The sequence below is a fragment of the Epinephelus fuscoguttatus genome, linkage group LG4, assembly GCF_011397635.1.
Source record: "Epinephelus fuscoguttatus linkage group LG4, E.fuscoguttatus.final_Chr_v1".
Taxonomy (NCBI): Eukaryota; Metazoa; Chordata; class Actinopteri; order Perciformes; family Serranidae; genus Epinephelus; species Epinephelus fuscoguttatus.
Genome location: NC_064755.1, coordinates 30289153 through 30313008, shown reverse-complemented (window position 1 = coordinate 30313008; position 23856 = coordinate 30289153). Strand labels below are relative to the sequence as shown.

Sequence of the window (23856 nt, the reverse complement as noted above, 5' to 3'; positions counted from 1 at the left end):
CAAAAAAAATCAGGATATCCAAAGATATACTGAAAATATTGAGTCGGCCCATCCTCATGGACAGGGTTTGGCTGGAAGAGTCTTAGTAGATATTTTATTACACCCACTCAGAAGTCTCACCGCAGCTGCTGGAGGAATTATGGCTCACAGAAAGCCAAACACTAGAACTTGTTTTGGGCCAGTCCAAAAGTAAACATTTTCTGGCGTAAGGTGTTTACATAATTAATGACTATATTTTGGACAAACATTATATTTAAGTGAGACAGACTTTATGGAGGGACTTCTACTTTCAACATCCACAAAAATTAACCCTTTGACTTACTTGATTTCTTTGTAAAAACATGGGAAGAGGGCAATAAGCAATGAAATAAGAAATGACCCAAAAAAATTAGCAAGAAATTTGGAAAATAAGAAAATATTTATTTTCATAAAACATAAATGTTTATATCTATAAAATAAACACAAATTCATTCAGTAAAAGAAAGAAAGAAAGAAAGAAAATACAAAAAAGGAAATGCAGGAAAGAGTGCTCAAAAATAATAATTCTGTAACTTAATTTTAAAATATAACAATAATAATTATAAAATAATAACATATATATATTATAATAATAATAATATATAATAACATTGTATATTATTAAATTTAGTTTTCCCCAGCATTTTTCTTTTTTTTTTTTTTTTAAATTATTTTCTAAATTTTATTTCATTTTTTAGTTTTTTTTTTTTTTTGTGGTGGTGGTGGTGGGTGGGGGTTTGGCAATTTGTGGGACATTTCTTACCGCTTTTCTCATTGCCTTAGTTCGTATTATGAAATTATTGTAATGGAAAGAATTACCTACTCAATGAGGCTTCAGGAAATTAAATTTGAGGAAATTTAGATGTGGAAAATGTATATTTCCCCAAAACACCCTTGTTTTGTTTGAATGTGTTTACTTAACTGTCTGTTATTATTATTTTTATTGATTTATCTTCAATTAAAACACCCCATGTTCTTTGCTTGTGTTTTAAATTACATTGCAAACCTGGAAAATGGTTAACTCATTTCAGGGACTTTGGGATAAAAACAAACACCAACACTTTAATTATTACTGAAATACAGAGACTGAGTGTCCCTCCCTCACATGACTATTTTTGTACCGTGACATGAAATATGAGAAGACATCAGCAAACACGCTCACACACACCAGAAATAAAAACTGGTGCAGAAGATTAAAAAAACACAAACCTCAGTCTCATTCAGTAAACTGAAAACACAGTGTTTGGTCAGTTGGGTCAGTCAGGTTGTGATCTGTCACAAATCCATAGGGGCTGACCAAAGTTGTCAACATAACCGGCAGAGATTTATTTAGGGCTGTGGCTCCTCAGATGCTCACCAGCAGCTGTTGTGCATGTGTATGTGAGCGCATGCGTGTCTGGACTTTCCCTTTCTTCTGATCGGACAAGTTTTGTCTGGTAAGCCAACAATTCAATTTATTGCTTGGAATAGATCGACCACCTCCAGCTCTTCAACAAAACGAGCCCTTGATACTAAAGCTGAGGAGTAAGAATAGATTTAGAGGTAAAAGCCTATAAATAGCAGGTGGGCTTTGAGTTCCTGCTGCAGAGAGTCTGTTTGAAGTAGGCCTGCAGAAACATTTGTGTGTGTGCTTAAAACTCACTCTACCATATGAAAGAGGAGCATAGCATAGTAGTATATGCTGCATGTAGTTAAATAGGCAAAGAGGAAAAAAGAATAGAGGGATATGGAAGGATATACTGGAAGTGTGAGGCTTATATATTCTACATGTCATACAATACATGCAGCTAATGAAACCTGTTAATCTACTCAGGAAATCACAGTCACCATGACTCTCCAGTGGACGGCTGTGGCTTTCTTCCTCTATGCAGAGATAGCAGCCAACCTCATCTTGTGTATACCCTTCATATCAGCACGGAGGTACCGCAATTCAACACACAAACCCATTTAGCAATACATGTTCAGCTTCCTGTGCAGGAGTTTCATTTGTAAATAAGAAAAATGAAAGTGACACTTCACACACATGACCAGCAGAGTGCATGCATGTCCTTTCTGTGTAGATCTACCATTATTGTGTTACAGTCACAGTGTCCTTTTTTTAACCTGCTTTGTAGATGGCGTTCAGTTTTCGGCTGGAGGATATGGAACTGGTTGACTCCATATTGGAACAAATGCTTCTTTACTATGATCATGGTTCTTATTGTTCTTTTCCTTGGTAAGCAAGTGACAGACATTGAATAACACTATGTAGACCAGCCAGCATCCGTCATGCTTCTGTCCCCCTGCCCACTTCCAGATGCTGTCCGTGAGGTGCAGAAGTACTCAGGTCCCAAGCCCATGCACGACGCCAAGGTGAACCCAAATTTGTACGACAACGTCCACATGAAGCTGTTCAGAGCCCAGAGGAATCTCTACATCTCTGGCTTCTCGCTCTTCCTCTGGCTGTTAGTCTCATTTCTTTTCTATTCTATATAGTATTGTATAGTAACAGAACCATTTCCATTCCACACAATTGCATGCTACAGTTTCTGAGCTCCTGTCTTGTCTTGCATTTCTTTTTTCTTCCTCCTGCTGTCATCTTCTCCTGACCTCTGTCACAGTATCATGCGTCGGATTGTCACCCTGTTAAACCAGGTTGCTGTCAGTGTGGAGAACAGTGCAGGTCTGCAGGCACAGATGGACAGTGCTGTCAAAGCAGCCAAGCAGCACCAGGACGACAACCTGATGCTCAAACAAGTGAGACTTAATCTGATGACGGGACTGAAACTAATTTCTGTCTTACAATCTTAAAGCCTGTTCCAAATGTTTGTGACTCATGTTGGGTATGTAGATATTAATGCATGCCATACTTTCCACAGAGCTATTTGTGCTATTTGTATTTTCTATGCACTCTTTTGGTAATTAAGGAGAATCCTTTGTTCTCAGGCTCTCTTGAACGAGGAAAAAGCCATGTCAGCGAAAAACCAGCAACTGAAGCTGGAGGCTAAGAAGCTGGCAGATCAAGTTAAGGCTGCCGAGGAGGGTGAGTAATCATCGCTTCCTTCATACAGGGTGATCCGCAGTTATACCCTGTAAAACCAGAGAAACATTCTTATAATAACACGTTCATGTAAAGCTAGAAAATGAATAACTGTAGTGCTGTTTGTGTGTGAAGCTGTGCACAAGTCTCAGGCTGAAGTGGAGGCCATGAAGAGGCAGGCCAAAGGTCTGGCACAGGAGTACGACAGACTACTGATGGAGCACCATCAGCTCCAGGTAAGACACACCAAATCACAAATACTCACTGTATATTAACCCTGCTAATACTGGAGAAACTCTGTTTTTAATCCTGTTTTTTATCCACAGAATCTCCAGAGTCCTGCAGACAAAAAGGATCAGTAACAGGAACACAGTGACAATTGTTTCCAGGATTCTCCTCAACACCTTTTCTTCTCATTATACACTAGAATTGTGTGCTGTGTGCAGGAAGCCACCAGAGGCAATGTTTGTATTATCTTTTAGAACTTTCATTTTCCTTTGAAGCTTGAACTGAGGCACAATTTTTTTTATTTGATGGGATTAAACAAACAGTAGAGTGCAGTGTATCTGATAAACAGGAGCAGGTCTATTTTCAAATGCTGAAAACATCTTCTCACTAAAGTCTTTATCAGGAACATGAACCATTTATTTTTGCCTGTTACTTATGAGTAATAAAAGGGTACAAATTAATTTAAATTTTGTCTCAGTGGGCTCATGCTTGTTGCTAATGCTAATATTTGATAATGATGAATACCTGACCACATCCTTGAAATACATTACGCTAAGCTGCAGAGATGGTTCACCAGTTTACTCAAAGATTTCCACAGTAGTGTCCTCCTGTGAGACTAATGCATACATGCTGTACTTTAAAGGTTCACTGTGTAGGATTCGGAGGGTGGCTGAAATAAAATATAATAACTATGTTTTCTTTAGTGTATAATTGCCTGAAAATAAGAATCTTTGTGTTTTCATTACCTTAGAATGAGCTGTTTATATCTGCACAGGGAGCAGGTCCTCATATACAGAGATCGCCATGTTGCACCGCCATGTTTTACAGTAGCCCAGAATGGACAAACCAAACACTGGCTCTAGAAATTTGGACAATGAGCTTTTTCCATAAAGGGCTGTCAACTCTGGGACACATTACCAACTGAAATCAAACTGATTACAGATTTAAAATCCTTCACAACAAAAGTCAAGTGCTGGCTAAAAGCAAAGCAGAGCTGTAGCCACTCTTAGCTACATGCCCACAAACTTTTAGGGGTGTTAGTGTCAGTGTTTTGGTGTATTGTGGTATGTGTATAGTGATGTCTATTGTAGTAGATGGGATATGTTGTGATGTTTGTATTGTATTTTTTGTATTTTATGGTGCCTTCCATGTGTATAGTGTATTGTGGTTGTATGATGTTTTAAACTGTGTATTTTTTTAGGTCTACATGTAAAAGCCCAACTAGGTACAAGAGTTGAAAATTAGCAATAGCTATAAACTCTCTGTGCAACACATCAGTCTCATATTCTGTACTGGAACTATGTTAATTGCACCATGCCTATCAATAAATATATAAATAAAATAAAACAGACAGGGCCATTTGCCTTTTTGCATTGGCAGCTCCTTTGTGGGGAGAGCGTCACTGATTCCCCCCCAACCAACAGGTCTATTTGTTTCACACAGGAAGAGACCTCTTACCCATTTCTGTCTATTAGTAGGAACCTCCTGAACAATTAATACTGAAGGAGTTCTAACTGGGAGAAGATTCAGCTGGTTGCAGTTTGCAATCCTCACCACTAGATGCCACTAAACCCCCCTAAAACTTGCACACTGTTCCTTTAAGTCATTGTATTTTTATGGTAGGCATGAGCTCTAATTTATTGCTAACAGCCTTTCACACAGACGACATGTAGACGAATCCTGATGAAAACCGTTTCATTTGTTCAGTGAGAGGAGTGCACTTGACTTGATGTGTTCATTTGTTCATTGTCAACATCTATGTTTTAACACAGTGGTTCCCAACTGCTGGGTCCTAGTCCCAAAAGTTGGTCCTGGTCCATTCTGAATGGACCGCAAGTGACTCGCAACATGTCAAGTTTGAAAAAACACACTTTACTTTGAAGTACAGTGAATTTCCAGTACCATGCTTTTACTTTGAAGTACCATTTCCTGCTGTAATGGACAGCTACATGAAAGAGACAACAAACTAGTTCAGTGACATGAACAAATGCAAGTATGACACTGTGTGGACGAAGGAGAAATCTGGACCCTGTGGCTGGACTAGCTGGAAACCACTGTTTTAACAGATGTTTAGATTATTACAAAGGATGTTAATTATCTGTCTTTGAACTCACAAGAATCACTGAGAAATGGCTACCACCAGAACACCATGCTGACATTAAAGGACGCCTTTTTTCGTTTGTTTCTGACGCTGCAAGGCACTGCCCAGGTGCCAGATTTCCACGACTTTGGAGTGAGACTGAGCTCCCTGGGATGGAAGATCTACCTTCAAACCTTGATGTGTATAATGTGACACACTGATGTTGAGTTGCCTGGCTGTTCTTCACATTTTGTAATTTGTTTGGTTGGTATATGACAAAGGCACGAGCATGAAAAATAAACATAACCCCAGATAGTGTGTTTCTCAGTGTCATACTGCGATCAATCATGGAGCCACTGAAAAGGCTGGTGCCACACTGACACAAAAGGGTTTCATCTTTCTGAAGGAATGCCTTTTGTTACATCTGGACAGGAAGTGGTATTTTCCCCTCTGTGTGCCAACAGGCAGCTGTTGCACTTGTGTTGCCTGCTGCTTGTTGACCTTATTTTTCCTTAAACAGAAAACACATACACAAACACAGTGTACAGTGGCCATGTTTGAAGCCCCTCCAATACAGTGGAGTTTAACCATCTTATTCAAGCACCTTAATATATGAATGCAAAATATAATTTCAGCAAGTTTAATCATAAAAACCAAGACCAACATAGAAAATACAGCACAATTACATTGTTTTCTACAAAATTCTTCCAGTCATGAAAAAACACAAACACATAAATTTATACATTTCCAGAAATTGTCTTTTTTTTAATGACTCATCATCTACACAAATCCTGTACAAATATATACTCTGTGTGCTATGAAAAAGTGTCCACAGTGTGCGTTCTTCTATACGAACCGAGTCAGAAGAGACCGAAGTTGTGTTGAAGCTCACAAGCGGGTCTCTCTGTCAGGATTGCAGTCCAAGGCCAGTATAAACTGCTCACAGTGTATGGAGCTGTCCTCCTCTTTCCTTAGTGACTCCAGCTCCGCACTCCCGTTGGTCAGAGCGTTTTTCTCCTCCCTCTTGATATGTCTTTTCAGTGAAGCAAAGCCTGAAATACAAAGGAAGAAGGAGACTGTCCTTAAGCCCAGTGTCAGGCCCAGGTACACCATCCTGCAGAGAGAGGAAAGCAAGACTGTTAGGGGACAAACTGGGAAAGAGTCAAGCATTGTATTAGCATTAAGGGTCTAACAACAACAACATGGTCCCTCTATTTTCATCCATCTAATAATTTGGTCAATGAGCATTGCAGCTAGCTTGGGTATAGACATTTTGTCTTATTTCTAAGTGAACTCAAGGTCCCAGTAATTACCTGTATGCCGAGGTGTTATATATTCTGCATGCTCCTTTTCCTCCACACATCTTGTTTCCCCATTTGAGGCAGGTTGTGTCGATTATGGCTCCAAAGTATATCGGGGCAGGTATTCCAGCTGTTGTGCAATTCAAAATAACTTAGTATTCCAAACAAAGACCACATAAATGGTTACTTCAAGATGAGATAGCAAGATGAGAGATTTTTGTACTTAATATAATCGTTCTAATTAATTAAAAATATGTGCTCACATAGGATCCTTAAAAATATCTACACCATATATCAGCTTCAAGCAATAATTTGTTTCCAAACACACACCCACAGACATTATTCCAGTAATCTGCTCACTCTAACACACAGTACACTGAATGTCAGCTCTTAGGAGATTTCCATGTGTTTGACATTCACAGGGACTAGACAGTAACGTACAGAATACCAAAGATGCTTCTCACCGAGGGTGCGAGTGGCCAGCGTGTAGATTCCAAGAGCGAGGGATTTCAGCTCAGGTTTAATGCACCTATAGAGACAAGACTGTGGTGTTAAAGGGACAGTTCACCCCAAAATTAACAAGACATATTTCCCCTCTTACCTGTGGTTCTCTTTATCAGTCTAAATGTTTTTGGTGTGAGTTGCAGAGTGTTGGAGATATTGGCCGTGGAGATGTCTGCCTTCTCTCGATTACAATGGAACTAGATGGCACTCAGCTTGTGGTCCTCAAAGCGCCAAAAAATACATGTCAACAGCAATGTCTCTTTCCAGAAACCAATCTGGTTACACAAAATAATCCACAGACCTTGTTGTGAGCTGTTTCATGTGGGAACTTATTTTCTTTCTACTGAACTACAGTACACCCACCATCTGAATCACAGCACAGAAGGCAGTGTTCATCTACTCATGGATGAGAGGCTCATGTCTTGACAGCGCAAGATGTAAACAATAATGGCCCCCTTTTAGGCTGAGCTGTAACGTTAGCTGGCTCAGTGGTGCTAGGTGAGCTAGCAGTAGATGAGTGTTTTTCAAATGTATTTTTGGTGATTTGAGCACCACAAGCTGAGTGCTATTTCCTGCCAGATCCATTTCATTCAAGAGACGGAAACATCAACACTCAGCAACTCACACTAAAACAGCCTAGACTGATAAATAGCACAGCAGGTAAGAGGAAAAATAAGTATGTTTGACTTTAGGGTGAAATGTGTCTTGAAGGTAAAGAGTTGAAAAATGCTTTCATGCAAACTCATGCAAAAAGTTATTTCTGACGTATGATGACACTGTGTCATATGTAAGTGATGATTTGTTCTGTTAACAGCAGGATGTGTAATATGTTTAAGAATGAGAACATGATGTATTGCTCCAACAACAGGCTGCATGTGGACAGAGTCCAGTGATCCCACAGAGGGGCTGTCGACAGACCTGACAAGCAGCATGAAGCCAGGTGTTCCCCCGAGAGAGATGATGAAGGAGCTGAGGACGGACAGAGCCAGGAAGTAAGGAAAGATTTTGTCACAGCTGTTTCCGCGTGGACACTGGCCCAGAGTGGCCGTCAGGTTGCCCAGCTGGGTGTTGGCCAGAGCTACACACCTGCAACTGTCAAACACCTAACAAAGAAGAAAAGTTTATGATTGATACAAACACTTGTCCTGTAGGTCAGGGATACTCAACGTGCTTTGACTGGGGGCCACTTTTGCAAAATGACAGGAGGTCAGGGGCCGGTCACAGAAGCCCCACACAGGGCAGGTTTACACAGGGGTGTTCCTGGGATGTGAGGATATAGGACCTCTGTTGGGGGCACCTTGGCACCTTATTTCTATTAAAAGTGCAAAAACATTCCCATTGTGAATTAACTTATTTTCATTGTGAATGAGAAAATGTTGACGAGCCACATGGCACCCTGTCGCAGGCCAGATTTGGCCCACAAGACTCTAGTTGAGTATCACTGCTGTAGGTGGACAGTCATGCCAATATAACTGAAATGCCACATGCTACTGTGCAGATATTGATCATTATATAAATGAAACACAGCAATTAAGCCTAAATATTAAAGGAATACTTCAATTAAAAAAACAACAACAACAATTTGTACATTAATTAATCACCAGTGATACTTTCAATTTGTGAGTACAACTTTTTCCTCGCATGCCTTCACAGTGAAGGAAGAATCCAACAACTGAGAATTTTTTTTGATGAATCAGAGTAAATGGGGGCCATGTTCAACAGCAGCAAAACTAAATCAAAACATCCAGTTACAAACTCACAATTTGTGCAGTACAATCCCAGTCTCATTAATCTAGCCATATGCCCACGGCTCACAGTTTTCACACGGAGGAGTATTGTGTCTGGGTGAGTGTGTGCATTTGAACTCTGCTCAGTGATATCTCGCTTGCCCAGGTGCGACACCCGTATGTGGAAGTGTTTCATATAGTAAGATTTTAGTGACAGTGTGTGTGTTTGGGAAGTACCTAACATACAGCTGGATAAATGAGCCATGGATTACACTGCAAGAGCTGTGTGGGAGTTTGCCTTCATCTATCCAATGAAAACTTAAGATTTATCCAGGGACAGATCCCTTATGCAACAGATGCAGAACAGTAACAGGATCCCTCATTCATACTTTCTGGACTTGTCCAAATCTTCAGACATCGATATTTAATACATTTTCTATGGTCTCTGGAGTCAAATTTATCCCTTCCAGAGAACACACCTGTTCCTAAACACTATTCGAATGCTATTGCCTTTGCCTCCTTAATAGCTAGACACCTTATACTATGAAGTGGAAGCAGGAGGCGCCTCCAACACATGTCATGTGGGCTAGTGATCTTATGAGGTTTCTACACTTGGAGAAAATAAGGTGTACACTGGGTGGCTCTACAGGTAAGTTTTACAGGACATGGCAACCATTTCTGACATACTGTATATGAAAACACTAAAACTGTGTGATATTCCGTATTTGATTCTTACTTATTGGCTATAGACAACTGTGGCTGATATTTTTCAATCACAGTTGATATACATTGCTGTCTCCTTATATATCAAATGTGTATCTGCCCATGTATATACATATGTATACTACCATTTTAGTTTTCATTTTAGTTTTATCCAGTTTTAAAAAAGTTGTGTGAGAGTTTATAAACAGATATTATAATATAGTTTTGCTGTTGTTAAACGTGTCCCCCTTTTACTTCAATTCATCAAGAGTTTTCTCATTTTTGGATTTGTTGGTGAAATGGTGACTTTGTATGTGAACTGAAGTATTCCTTAAAACTGTGCTTGTTAGTCAACAGAGAAACAACTGAGAAATGTAGGTGTGACATGAAGTCAGTGATGTCTGACCGTATTTCTACCAGAGCCAGAGGAGGAGGTGCATCCAGCCAGGCATGGGGACACGTAGGTGATCCCGTTCTCTCCGCACACGGGGTCCCACTCCTTTCTGGAGCACAGGCAGCCCGAATTACAGTCAGAGGAAAGAGTCTGCTCCTGATAAGACAAGCCTTCCACTCTGCATGTGAGAATATACATACATTATTGACAGCTCATATAAAAAAATGATCAAATAAGAGGCAAGGACTCTTACTGTGCATGGAATATGACAAAAGAGACAAAGAAAGGCAACAATACAAGGCACACAATACAGAAGAAACTCTAGGATGTGTGTTAGCTGAAGTGTTATCTGGTAGAATTTCCTTGAATCTAAACCCAGCTCCTTCTTCTGATTGTTACCTATTCCACTAAGACACGAGGGAAATGTATCCAGACATCACTTACCCTGTATATGAGACTGTGATGCCTGCCACCTTGGAGTTCTCACAGCCCATGGCTAAGAAAAAGAGCGACAGGAAGTATCCCAGCAGCGAGGTCCCAAAGGCAAATTTAGCTGCTCCCATGATACCCAGTTTGTACTTCTTTATGACAACCCCTCCTGAGAACATCCCGAGAGCCACAGCCGGGATGTTGATCATGCCTGGGCAAACCGCAGAATACAACAGATTCTTAAAGGGAGAGCGGATCAGGAGACAACATGGACAAGCAACATCAGACGGCAACATTGCGCCCAAACGGAGCCTCAAAGTCAGAGCGCTCTTCATAAGAAAGCTGTCTCATTTATATTTCATGTAAAGTGTACTGAAGTCATGTTGTAAAAGATGAAACTGATTGTAGAGAGGATGAGAAATGCATCTCTCATCATCCAACACCCTCTTCACTCATTCTGTTATTTGGAGGAAAAGAGCTGTTCTTGCACTGTCTCCAGTCCCATCACGCTGACCTCATAATTGCTCTCATTAATCTGTGTGCTTTTTAAAATAATCGCCAAACTGTCACTTCAAAATGTCCAACGATTTTCAGTAAACCTGGCTGTCGTTTGGAGGCTGCAGCGTTTACTTAAGAGGGATGTGGGAGTTGGAGCATAAAAAATTCATCAAAAGCTGGCTCATGAACCTCTTCTGATGACCATCCAGCTCACATCACTTTGCATCCTTAAATACTTTCCTTTCACAGCGAAGCAGCGCAGGCTTTGAACAAGCATGTAACTCATCTACTAAAGATAAAATGACCAGACAAAAATCACCCAAACAAGGTAGACATCATGAATCATCAAAGCAGTCAGCTCACCCATGAGGAAATTGGCCTTTGATGCCGATTGGCCGTAGTGTTGCTCGATGTATTTGGGTTTGTAGGTGACCATCCCGATGAGAGAGTTGAACTGGATGATGGTCACGCATAAAAACGTGATGTACACAGGATTTCCAAGCAGGCTCTTCAGTGTGGGCAGAAATTCTGTATGGGAAAGTTTATGAAGACCACAAAAAAACAGACTTTTTGTCTTTTTATAATTCATAGATCACTGTTACAACAACTATACAAACATGCTTAAAATGACACTTGTATAATTATATAGCTCATGGATCTGGGGACAATTTAAAGGTTCTGTATGTAACTTTAAGAAAATTCTTGTTATTAGTGACACCTCTCACCTCTCACCGCATCAGCGGTGTAATCGAGGGTATACACAGGTAAATGGGGTGTGCCCACCTCATTTTCTGGCCATTTGCAGTATACCCATTTATCAGCCAAAAAGCCACTGGAATATATAGGAGAATATACCCAATTCCTCGCGGTGTTGGTCAAGTTACTCTCAAAATGCAATTTTTTAGATATAACTACTTGCCATCATTTGAAAGTATTATGTTACTTTACAATATTACTCTCTGTGTAGAGTAATAAGTTACTTATGACACTGCTTTTGTGTTACTTTCACCAAAATGACCTCAGATGAACAGGCATTTTAAATGGATGAGGGTCATGGTGTTTCACAGCAGGTAACCAAAGCACAGAAGCCCCAGTTTATTAGAGGTCATTTCAAATCCAGCGCTGTGCAGGTCTGACCCATTTGTTCATTCACATACAGTGGTTACAACTTTGTATTAAAATGACAAAAATTCTTTATTTTTTCAGGCAGAGGATCAAGGTCTAATAATTATGAGATATGGATTTGTGGGCATATTATATAAAACACAATAAGCAAATGTTGAGGTTAGCAAAACAAATTGACTGGTGTGTGAATCAGTCACTATGACGAGCCCAGATGAATACACCGGAGCTAGAAGAACCACCTGCCAGTTTCTGGTGAGCCGGTAAGCTACAGCAGCACTGGTGAGTTATGCACAAGAACGGGATGTGTGCCTGCGTTGCTCTGCAGTTGTAGGGGATGTGAATGGAAACACATCCAACATATAGGCTACTAAAGCCCTGTTTCCATCGAGTGGTACGGTACGGTTCAGTTCGGTACGTTTTTTTTTCTGTTTCCACTGTGAAAAGTTGTGGATGGTACCAATGGAACCGTTCTGTACTGTCCCCATGTTTGGTCCCCTCTCTGTTGGGGTACCTAACGCACAGATCTGGCACTAAAAGGTGGAGCTGTGAACACTGCAGTCTGTTGATTGGTCAATAGAGGATGGTCACTCTGCTCAGGGCTGAGTTGTGGCTGGTTATGAGGCTCATGTAACCACTGTTCATACTGTGGAGAGTTTTATTAGACTCATTGTCATCACCAGCACCCTTCTATGATGTAGTCTGTAGAGACCATAGACTGTATAAATAAGGTAGTGACATGACAATCCAGAACAACATTCTGGAGATGTTTTTTCCAATGGCGCATTGGCGACAGTGGAGTGGTGTGGATAAATCAAAAATGAAAGCAAGAAACAGTTTAGTTCAGGTACTAATACATTATGTGACACTGTAAATGTAATAACATTACTCAACATTCTGTTGGTATCATGTTGACTTCATACGGATTACAATGCCATTACTCAACATTCAAATTTTTCAACCATACAGGTTGGTGTGACTTTAATCATACCTTTGACCATCTGATGTAAATTAGCCGGCTCCTCAGGTCTGAACTTGTGCTCCATGGTTGGAGAGTCTTTGATAAACCTGGTTTGCTCTGGAGTGCAGCTGGTATCGTGTTTGTCCACGGGCATGGGCAGTGATTTAGGCAGGAACCAGAAAGGAACGGCAGACATGAGGGTGATGGTGCCCGCGATGAGGTAGCCCAGCCACCATGCTCCCACCCAGCGGGCATCACCAGGGGTAATCGTCACCGTCTCTGCGAAGCGATAAGAGCCTTACTTACTTAGCCTTCCTCTCATCTGTAGTGCTATTTATCAATCTAGATTGTTTTGGTGTGAGATGCTGAGTGCTGGATATATTAGCTGTAGAGATGTCTGCCTTCTCTTGAATATAATGGAACTAAATGGAACTCAGCTTGTGGTGCTCACTTCCTTCTACGCGGTGCTACGGTTGGTGGCTTTAGTTTGGTAGGAAGAAAATAGTTCCTAGATGAAACTGCTCACAACAAGGTCTGTGGATTATCTTGAGTAACCAGGTCATGATTTCTATTAAAAGACATTTCTGTTGAGTTTTTCCAATGTAGTTTTCTGGTGCGTCGAGCACCACAAGTTGAGTGCCATCTAGTTCCATTATATTGGAGAGAAGGCAGACATCTTTATGACAGATATCTCCAACACTCTGCAACTCACGCCAAAACAATCTAGACTGATAAATAGCACTACGGGTGAGAGGAAAAATATGTCTTGTTGATTTTGGGGTGAACTGGCCCTTTACAATTTAGGGCTGTGTTAAATGTTCAAAGGAAACATTTCAGAACATGATGAGATGCCTCCTGACTCATATTGTATTTACAACACACTTCAAAGTGTTTGCTTCTCTATCAGATCACACTGTATCACAGGATTTACTCTGCCCTAATTTATTTCCTCTTGGCAGGTGTGTTGTGTCTTGCACAGCTTTAACACCGCCGTGTACGACAGCCAGTTTCCACATCCAAGTCTCCACAGAGAAGTGTGAGCGCATGATAAACTGCAACAACAATTCACAAAGCACGACATTGTTATTTAATTAGTCATAGTTCATTAGTCAGATGACAGCTTACTCACCCATGTCCACATAGCCGATGTCAACGTAGATCTTGGCACACAGCGACCCCAGCAGGTATCCAAAAACAGGACCGATGATTGATATGGTTTGGACACATCCTAGAGTACACAACAAAGAAATGTTTTTTTATTTAACCAACTTCAACATCTAACATACAAATATAGCATCCTATGTTGGGCCAAATACAGCATTTTACAAATGTTTGAGATTTCTTCTTATTTTGTATTTACTGTAACACATTCCATTGAAAAATACATTCACTGGTCACTTTATTAGGTACACCTGTTCAACTCCTCACTAACACAGTCAATTATGTGGTAGCAACTCAATGCACTTAGGCATGTAGACATGGTCAAGACGACCTGCTGAAGTTCAAACTGAGCATCAGAACGAAGAACACAGGTGATTTAAGTGACTTTGAACGTGGCATGGCTGTTGGTGCCAGATGGGCTGGTCTGTCAGAAACTGCTGATCTACTGGGATTTTCACACACAGCCATCTCTAGGGTTTACAGAGGATGGTCCGAAAAAGAGAAAATATCCAGTGAGCGGCAGTTCTCTGATACCGCACATTACAACCAAGGTCTGCAGAAGACCATCTCTGAACGTGTTGAACCTTGAAGCAGATGGGCTACAGCAGCAGAAGACCACACCAGGTGCCACTCCTGTCAGCTAACAACAGGAAACTGAGGCTAAAATTCACACAGGCTCACCAAAACTGGACAATAGAAGATTGGAAAAATGTTGTCTGGTCTGATGAGTCTGGATTTCTGCTGTGACATTCAGATGGTAGGGTCAGAATTTGGTGTAAACAACATGAAAGCATGGATCCATCCTGCCTTGTATCAACGGTTCAGGCTGGTGGTGGTGGTGTAATGGTGTGGGGGATATTTTCTTGGCACACTTTGGGCTCCTTAGTACCAACTGAGCATGGTTTAAACACCACAGTCTACCTGAGTATTGTTGCTGACCGTGTCCATCCCTTTATGACCACAGTGTACCCATCTTCTGATGGCTACTTCCAGCAGGATAACGCACCATGTCACAAAGCTCACATCATCTCAAACTGGTTTCTTGAACATGACAATGAGTTCACTGTACTCCAATGGCCTCCACAGTCACCAGATCTCAATCCAATAGAGCCCCTTTGGGATGTGGTGGAACGGGAGATTCTCATCATGGATGTGCAGCTGACAAATCTGCAGCAACTGTGTGATGCTATCATGTCAATATGGACCAAAATCTCTGAGGAATGTTTCCAGCACCTTGTTGAATCTATGCCACCAAGAATTACGGCAGTTCTGAAGGCAAAAGGGGTCCAACCTGGCACCAGCAAGGTGTACCTAATAAAGTGGCCAGTGAGTGTACAGTTAATTTAAGTCTTTCTATTTGTTTAGCAAAAGCCTGCATGTATTAAACATGTAGTCCTCTACTTTCAGTAGATCCTCAGTCCATCCTTTATACCTGTCATTACTACATTATCTGGGTACAAAACCCTTTTATTAAACAATACAAATGTAAAGAAAATCTTCCTAAATGAATTACAGAGAAAATGAAGTGACCTTAGTCTGGGTACCATGCAAAGCTACAAACATAGCCCGTGAGTGAGGTGTATTACCAATATAGAGGGCAGCATTCTCTGACTGTGCATAATCATCAATGTAGGAGATTCCCAAAGGCTGTACTGGAGTCTCTCCGATCCCCCGCAGGACATTACCCAGAAACACATAGATCCACATTGAAACACTGGACTCTCGCTCACAGCCTGCAGTTCAAAATGAAATAGGAGAAAGGAAATAAACATTTATAATTCAATGAATGCATGAATTCAATGCAGTGGCTAGTTTCCTGTCATTGTCTACATTATCTGGCTGCCTGGCAATGTCTGTTTTAAAACACACGCATGTAGGTCCCAAAACTGAACGATATCAAAAATAGTATTGGAGAAAAAAAATGGACCATATTCGCAAATTGTGAATAAAGAAAAAGGCAGTTTGGGTTGTTTTTTTGGTGAGTAAGCACGTTACTCTTAATCTTACCTCTGGAGGACAATATAGAGGGTCTGTCACCTGCCCTGGTGGACTCAGGTGAGCTTGCTGGACATGGAGAGAGGTTATTGGTTGAATTCACTGACCATCTAACTGATGTTTCGATCTTATAGCTGCGTACAAAATACCAATGTGACTGTTAAACAAGGGAAGGGAGAAAGCATCAGGTATCGTTAGATACTCACAATGTGAATCACAAATGCAAACATCATTTTCAGTTATGTTATGGTGCATGAAATCTCAAAAGAAATACATGAATGGAATTTGTGAAGTGTAATGCATGCCCACAGACATGACTTTTCACCTACCGGCCGATGATGAAATGAGGCATGGCGATCAAAAACGTCCCAAAAGACATCAAGACACAACCGACTGCTATGATCTTGGGTCGGTGGAGCTTGGCACCAAAATAGCTCACAAAGGCAATGACCAACAAATTCCCTAAAAGTGTTGAGATGATCAGAAAAGGAGACCCAGCAAGACTTTTCAAAGTAAGCTAAATGCATATTAGAAACACAGCATTTTACTGTAGCTAGACATTGACAAACACATTACGATGACTTCTATCACCTGGAGCTCAGCTTTTCCTTCAATTCTTTTGTGTGTTTTTGACACAAATATCCTTATATACTGTAAACCCCGGCGAAATGTCAGAAAGGTATGAGGGAATGAAACACAGACATCACCCAAGCCCAAAAACTGGTCCCACAAAGTGTATATAATTTACAGTATCAACGGCCTACCAGACATCTGTGTAAATTTTGATCAAAGTCAGTATAAATATTCATATTTATCTGAGGCATACACAAGGAATACTATGTGTCATGTCCCCGGTCTGTTGTGCAACAGCACAAACCATCACAGAATCCCTCTGTTCCAAGCCTACATGCTGTAACCTTCAAAGGATTCTTCGCTCATTAAGATTCAATTAGGTACGCGACCATTGTGACTATTCAAAGGGGATGCATGTATGCTGTAGTGTCAAGCTCGCTGCCACGCTGAGGACATATTCTTGGCTTACTTGCATTAGCATCTGAATACTCCAAAATTGTTTTGCCTGTAAACAGAGAGACACATGGACCAGAAGGAACCGAGAGACTCACCTATTTCAAAGCTCCCGTCTATGATGCCGATCAAATAACTGGGGATGTCAAATCGCCTCTCTAGTTGTGTAACTGTGCTCTTCATGTAGCTGCCAGATAAAGCCTTGGCAAAGTAGGCGAAGGACAAGGCTGCGAGGAACATCTACAGAGATACAGAAAGAGAAGAGACAGCGAACATCTCACAGCCACACTGGAAAGGAAATGTGCAAACTAAGAAAGTCTGGACTGAAAATACATTTTAAAGACCTTGTAACTAAAGCAAAACAATTAAGAAAAAGTACATATAGCTGAGTGTGAGAGTGTGTGTACATATGACGTGAATTTGCAGTGCAGATACACATTTGTAAAGGCAGCTTTTACAGCCAGGGCCGGAGAGTGTATTGAGCTAAGCCACCTGTGGACACTGACAGTCAGTAACAAAAGGAGGATTAGAGAAGCCAAACCCACCAGGACACAGACTCATCCACTGCACTATGAGCCGACAGACCGACTGACATGCTGTGTAGTTGGAAACAGGTGAGTGGTAACCATAGCCTGCACTCAGGGATGGAAATAGTCCACGCTTGGAGGAGAAACACACACGCTCTTGTTTTTAACAAATTTATCAGTCAGTTTTTATTGTTATTGCAATGTAGGGATGGCACGATATTAGATTTAACTACATAATTGTGGCCAAAAGAAATCACATTAACGATATTATCGTCATATCTATAGAAAACTAATAATAATCATCTTTAACTCCATTAATTGTATTTTTTATTCTGTCATTTTGGCAAATTAATTACTGTCAAATCTCGTGTAATGAGGTGGAGAGAGTCTGTCACCATATTTACTGTAAAAGCATTAAAAAAAGAGCAATTACAAGAAATGAAGCCAGATGAACTGATAAACAAGGCCTAACATTTGCCATCAAGACAATGTCAACTGAAACAAAGGCACTCGTAGGAAGCAGGGACAGAGAGTTTGTGTGTGAGAAAACAGACTGACAACTTCCACTGACCACTCTGATACTTGTCTGTGATGTAATATCCATTGTCCAGTGATCATGTCCTCAAACTTTTATGAAGGAGGATGAGCATGTTTAGTTTGTCAGATTTCAAGCTGGAGTGAAACACTGTCTGAATGTTCCCTGAACAAAACCTTCCTCATGTGATGCCATTTGAAAGCAACAAAGAATTCACATACCACTGGTTTTGACAATAACTGTGTTATTATTAAGAACATAATTTAAAAGATGCATCCCAAAAAAATCTCAGAATGTGCCCCAAAATGTGTGATACAATTGACTAGGGCTGCCCCATGAAAGTCAGAGACTGGACTCATCAGTTGGAGACCCCTCAGTTGACTCAGATTTCCTCAAGCTGAGCAGTTTTTTTGTTTTTGTTTTTGTCAGTCAGTGGGCATCAGTGTTGCCAACTTAGCGACTTTGTCGCTATATTTAGTGACTTTTCAGACCCCTCTAGCGACTCTTTTTCAAAAATGTGACTAGTGACAAATCTAGCAACTTTTTCTGATGTTATTGAAGACTTCTGGAGACTCTGTTGTGAGAGCACGTATCATTCTTATTCTTCTCAACGAGCAGCGGATGCTGCTCCTCTCTCGCCCCAAATCACTCACAGACAGCCCAGTCCTCCCTCCCAGCTGCAGTCAGAGCAGGAGGTGTTAACCCCTCCGCGTCCAGACTGCAAGTGAATCGCACATGCACGGAACCGCCGCTGGCTGATCCTGACCTGGTTTACAGTCAGGGCGGGATGTACATGTAAAATTGTCTTTGTCTAATATAAATTACTGAAAGAAGGTTCATTTGTAGTTCTAAACATATTCAGGGTGTTTTTTTACTCAGCTTTTGTCTCTCCCACGACGTTATTCCTCTCTCCTACAGCAGTCATTACAATTACATGCATATGGACAATTATGCAAATTAGACAATGATGTCATTTAGCGACTTCTAGCGACTTTTAAGACAGCCAATAGCTACTTTTCTTACTGAGGAGTTGGCAACAGTGGTGGGCATTTTAGTCCCCAGAGGTACACTGGAGACGTTTTAGTCCTCAGGTTTAGTTGCAGAATGAGCACAATTAATTTTTACACTGCTCTTCGGTACAGACACTGCTGCACATACAGAGACAGCTGTCTGGAGGAGGAGAGGCTTTGCCTCGTCAGGCTCCGAGACAAACCTTCTGCTTTGAGGTGGTGAATTTTCAGCTCAAAGCAACTTAATACAATATAGTCTCTGGCTTTTTTAATATCTAGTGCAGCAAAAAATGGTGTTGCTCATTTTTTATTTGTCCTTAGCCTAGTTAGCTTGGCTACTACATTATCTGAATGTGTGCCCACTTGCAGCACAACAGGATTTTGCCAAGCAGGACATGATCCTGGATCAACATCCAGGTTGGCTATGCTAACAAGCTTGCCAACAGGCTAGAATATTCGTGAATTAGCTTGCTAAGTAGGAAGGCTATGCTAACAAGCTTGCCAACAGGCTAGAATATTAGTGAATTAGCTTGCTAAGTAGGAAGGCTATGCTAATGAGTAAGCTAGAAGATTAGCAAGTTAGGTCTGCTATGTTAACAAGTAAGCTTGTCAATAGGCTAGAATATGAGCGAGTTAGCTTGTTAAGTAGGTCTGCTATGCTAACAAGTGAGCTTGTCAATAGACAAGAATATTAGTGAGTTAGCTTGCTAAGTAGGTCTGCTATGCTAACAAGTGCGCTTGTCAATAGGCTAGAATATGAGCGAGTTAGCTTGCTAAGTAGGAAGGCTATGCTAATGAGTAAACGTGTCGATAGGCTAGAATATTAGTGAATTAGCTTACTACGTGAAAAGGATATGCTACTGAGTGAGCTAGAATATTAGCAAGTTAGGTCTGCTACAGTACAGGCCAAAAGTTTGGACACACCTTCTCATTCAATGCGTTTTCTTTATTTTCATGACTATTTACATTGTAGATTCTCACTGAAGGCATCAAAACTATGAATGAACACATGTGGAGTTATGTACTTAACAAAAAAAGGTGAAATAACTGAAAACATGTTTGATATTCTAGTTTCTTCAAAATAGCCACCCTTTGCTCTGATTACTGCTTTGCACACTCTTGGCATTCTCTCCATGAGCTTCAAGAGGTAGTCACCTGAAATGGTTTTCCAACAGTCTTGAAGGAGTTCCCAGAGGTGTTTAGCACTTGTTGGCCCCTTTGCCTTCACTCTGCGGTCCAGCTCACCCCAAACCATCTCGATTGGGTTCAGGTCCGGTGACTGTGGAGGCCAGGTCATCTGCCGCAGCACTCCATCACTCTCCTTCTTGGTCAAATAGCCCTTACACAGCCTGGAGGTGTGTTTGGGGTCATTGTCCTGTTGAAAAATAAATGATCGTCCAACTAAACGCAAACCGGATGGGATGGCATGTCGCTGCAGGATGCTGTGGTAGCCATGCTGGTTCAGTGTGCCTTCCATTTTGAATAAATCCCCAACAGTGTCACCAGCAAAACACCCCCACACCATCACACCTCCTCCTCCATGCTTCACAGTGGGAACCAGGCATGTGGAATCCATCCGTTCACCTTTTCTGCGTCTCACAAAGACACGGCGGTTGGAACCAAAGATCTCAAATTTGGACTCATCAGACCAAAGCACAGATTTCCACTGGTCTGATGTCCATTCCTTGTGTTTCTTGGCCCAAACAAATCTCTTCTGCTTGTTGCCTCTCCTTAGCAGTGGTTTCCTAGCAGCTATTTGACCATGAAGGCCTGATTCGCGCAGTCTCCTCTTAACAGTTGTTCTAGAGATGGGTCTGCTGCTAGAACTCTGTGTGGCATTCATCTGGTCTCTGATCTGAGCTGCTGTTAACTTGCGATTTCTGAGGCTGGTGACTCAGATGAACTTATCCTCAGAAGCAGAGGTGACTCTTGGTCTTCCTTTCCTGGGTCGGTCCTCATGTGTGCCAGTTTTGTTGGGGACACATTTAAAGTTTTTGCAATTTTCCGGACTGACTGACCTTCATTTCTTAAAGTAATGATGGCCACTCGTTTTTCTTTAGTTAGCTGATTGGTTCTTGCCATAATATGAATTTTAACAGTTGTCCAATAGGGCTGTCGGCTGTGTATTAACCTGACTTCTGCACAACACAACTGATGGTCCCAACCCCATTGATAAAGCAAGAAATTCCACTAATTAACCCCGATAAGGCACACCTGTGAAGTGGAAACCATTTCAGGTGACTACCTCTTGAAGCTCATGGAGAGAATGCCAAGAGTGTGCAAAGCAGTAATCAGAGCAAAGGGTGGCTATTTTGAAGAAACTAGAATATAAAACATGTTTTCAGTTATTTCACCTTTTTTTGTTAAGTACATAACTCCACATGTGTTCATTCATAGTTTTGATGCCTTCAGTGAGAATCTACAATGTAAATAGTCATGAAAATAAAGAAAACGCATTGAATGAGAAGGTGTGTCCAAACTTTTGGCCTGTACTGTATGTTAACAAGTAAGCTTGTCAATAGACGAGAATATTAGTGAGTTAGCTTGCTAAGTAGGTGTGCTATGCTAACAAGTGAGCTTGCCAATAGGCTAGAATATTGTTCACTAACGACAATTGTGGATTATATAATTTTTTAGCTCCAAATACCTGTGATTAACACCTCCTTTTTTAGCCTATTAAAAACATATTTGTTAGCATAGCCAACCAACTTGGCAGGCTAACTCACTAACTTTTTAGTAGGCTAGCTTTTCAGGTTTTTGTTCAATGTTAACTCAAGATTTTGTTCAATTGTTCTAACTTCAATTAGGAGAACTAGCTTAGTTCTGGAGGAGCACAAAGGAATTTTGAAATTGAAAGACGCATAGGAGCAGCACATTGATTATGTCAGAGGGCTGTGATTCGACTGCAATGTTGGTCCAAGAACGCGCAATGTGAGGGGTGTTGGTAGCGCAGTGAATAGTGCCGGCGCCCCATGTACAAAGGCACTGCCTCGCTGCAGCGGCCGCGCGTTCAAATCCAGCTCGCGGCCCTTTGCTGCATGTCTGTCCCCACTCTCTCTCTCTGTCTCCCCGTTTCACCTTCTGTCCTGTCAATAAAGGCAAAAAAAGCCAATAAAAATCATCTTTAAAAAAAAAAAGAACGTCACATTTAACGCCATGTTGAGCCCTCTTTAAACTTTAATAAAAGGAATGAATAGTCAAATATTCATATTGAACAGCCAAATCTGATTCAACTGACATAATTCAGAGTCAGATACAGCCCTAAAACATACAGATGAGTAACAATAATAGAGCATAAGCAGCTGCAGTAACAGAGATTCAGGCTTGTTGTCATTCACTTAACGCTGAAGACAGATGTCATCCTTTCAGGTCATGACTCAGGTGTAAGCACAAATTAAACAGTGGATGTTGAAGTATTATTCCTTTGTGCACACCACATGTACTATTGGCTAAGTGGATCGTGAACAACATGAGTAATGAACTTGAAAGCCTGAGCCAGGCTTAACAGTCTGTTAGAGTGGCTCAAAAAACTGCTTATGGAAATCCCAGTGACCTCAAAACCTGCAGCAGTGCTACCACGTACTTTGCACACAGCTTGGATTTTATGCCCTTAAAGTTTAGGTCATGTGAACCGTGACCTCGTTTGTCTTTGTCCCGAAGCTTGTCCAATGAGAACTGAGCATGAAGAGGCTCTGAGTTCACAGAAATAATGTATACTAGTCTAATAGAGAACTAAGTGTGTAATGACTTTCTCTCTGCATTAATTCAACAGTTATTGTTTAGTGATTATGTAATGAAGAGGCATCAGCGTAGAGCCAAATTCTCTGTAACTCCGACTGCTTATTATGTGCACACAGCCTTAGTGAAATAAAATTGCCATTCTTAATAAACAATTATCTTTGTCTCTCTCTCTGCAGCATTAACACAGTGAGGGACGAGAACAAAGACTCTCAAATGTGAGAGGAGCTACGAGGGACCGGTGGAGCTATGGCAACCACATGGGTGGTCTGCGGCTGATTCTCTCAATGTAAGGGCATGCTTTGCTCTAATGTCAAGTGCATAATTACCATTTATACCACAGAATATAAGTGGATATAATACTGAGGCAGGAATGCTGAGGCACGATGGGTCTCATATGACTGCATTAATGATGTTGACCCGGGATTTAAAACTTTCACTAGCCTCATTGTGTTGGCATTACACGAGACGCCTTAATTTGAAGGAACTTCATTGCATCACCTTAAAAATGTTGGTGGTTTGATAAATATTTTTTTCTTTAAAGGAACAGATTGGAGAATTAAATGGCATCCAGCAGCGAGGTTGCAGATTGAAACCAACTGAATACCCCTCTACTCAAACTGGGTGTAGAGAACCTACAACAGCAGTCAGGTGACATAAAAAACGTGTTTTATTTGTGCATTACAGGCTACTGTAGAAACACAGTTGTGCAACAATAGACTGTAAAAATAGTTGACATAGCTATCGTCACCCATTGGTCTGTGGACTCCCGTTTTGAAGCCTGAAGTTCAGCATTACGGCAGTGGCCATCTTGCTTTTTTGAGGACACTATTGGCAGCCTGTCACTCAAAGCAGCCTGCCCTTTATTATGTGTAAGTTTA

General features: G+C 41.1%; 2 protein-coding genes across 3 annotated transcripts in view; one reads left to right on the top strand and one right to left on the bottom strand.

Annotated features, from left to right (window-relative positions):
- Positions 1 to 1262: 1262 nt before the first annotated feature.
- Positions 1263 to 3959, top strand: bcap29 (B cell receptor associated protein 29). The gene is made up of 8 exons (XM_049573839.1): positions 1263 to 1454; positions 1832 to 1938; positions 2133 to 2233; positions 2315 to 2462; positions 2619 to 2754; positions 2944 to 3040; positions 3173 to 3273; positions 3364 to 3959. The coding sequence occupies exons 2-8, from the start codon at positions 1847 to 1849 to the stop codon at positions 3397 to 3399; spliced, it is 711 nt and encodes a 236-aa protein (XP_049429796.1). The 5' UTR covers positions 1263 to 1454; positions 1832 to 1846; the 3' UTR covers positions 3400 to 3959.
- A 2036-nt stretch (positions 3960 to 5995) lies between these two features.
- The window catches only part of LOC125887182 (solute carrier organic anion transporter family member 1C1-like), a 31909-nt gene continuing 14048 nt past the window's right edge, over positions 5996 to 23856 (bottom strand). For both annotated transcript variants that reach the window (XM_049573826.1, XM_049573827.1), the window contains exons 3-15: positions 17264 to 17405; positions 16469 to 16601; positions 16152 to 16273; positions 15731 to 15877; positions 14113 to 14211; positions 13014 to 13262; positions 11264 to 11428; positions 10418 to 10613; positions 9986 to 10151; positions 8069 to 8253; positions 7111 to 7175; positions 6659 to 6776; positions 5996 to 6459 (exon numbers count right to left, since the gene is read on the bottom strand). In XM_049573826.1, coding sequence (XP_049429783.1) covers positions 6234 to 6459; positions 6659 to 6776; positions 7111 to 7175; positions 8069 to 8253; positions 9986 to 10151; positions 10418 to 10613; positions 11264 to 11428; positions 13014 to 13262; positions 14113 to 14211; positions 15731 to 15877; positions 16152 to 16273; positions 16469 to 16601; positions 17264 to 17405 — 2013 coding nt within the window. In that variant the 3' untranslated portion in view covers positions 5996 to 6233. The remainder of the gene's footprint in view (positions 6460 to 6658; positions 6777 to 7110; positions 7176 to 8068; positions 8254 to 9985; positions 10152 to 10417; positions 10614 to 11263; positions 11429 to 13013; positions 13263 to 14112; positions 14212 to 15730; positions 15878 to 16151; positions 16274 to 16468; positions 16602 to 17263; positions 17406 to 23856) is intronic.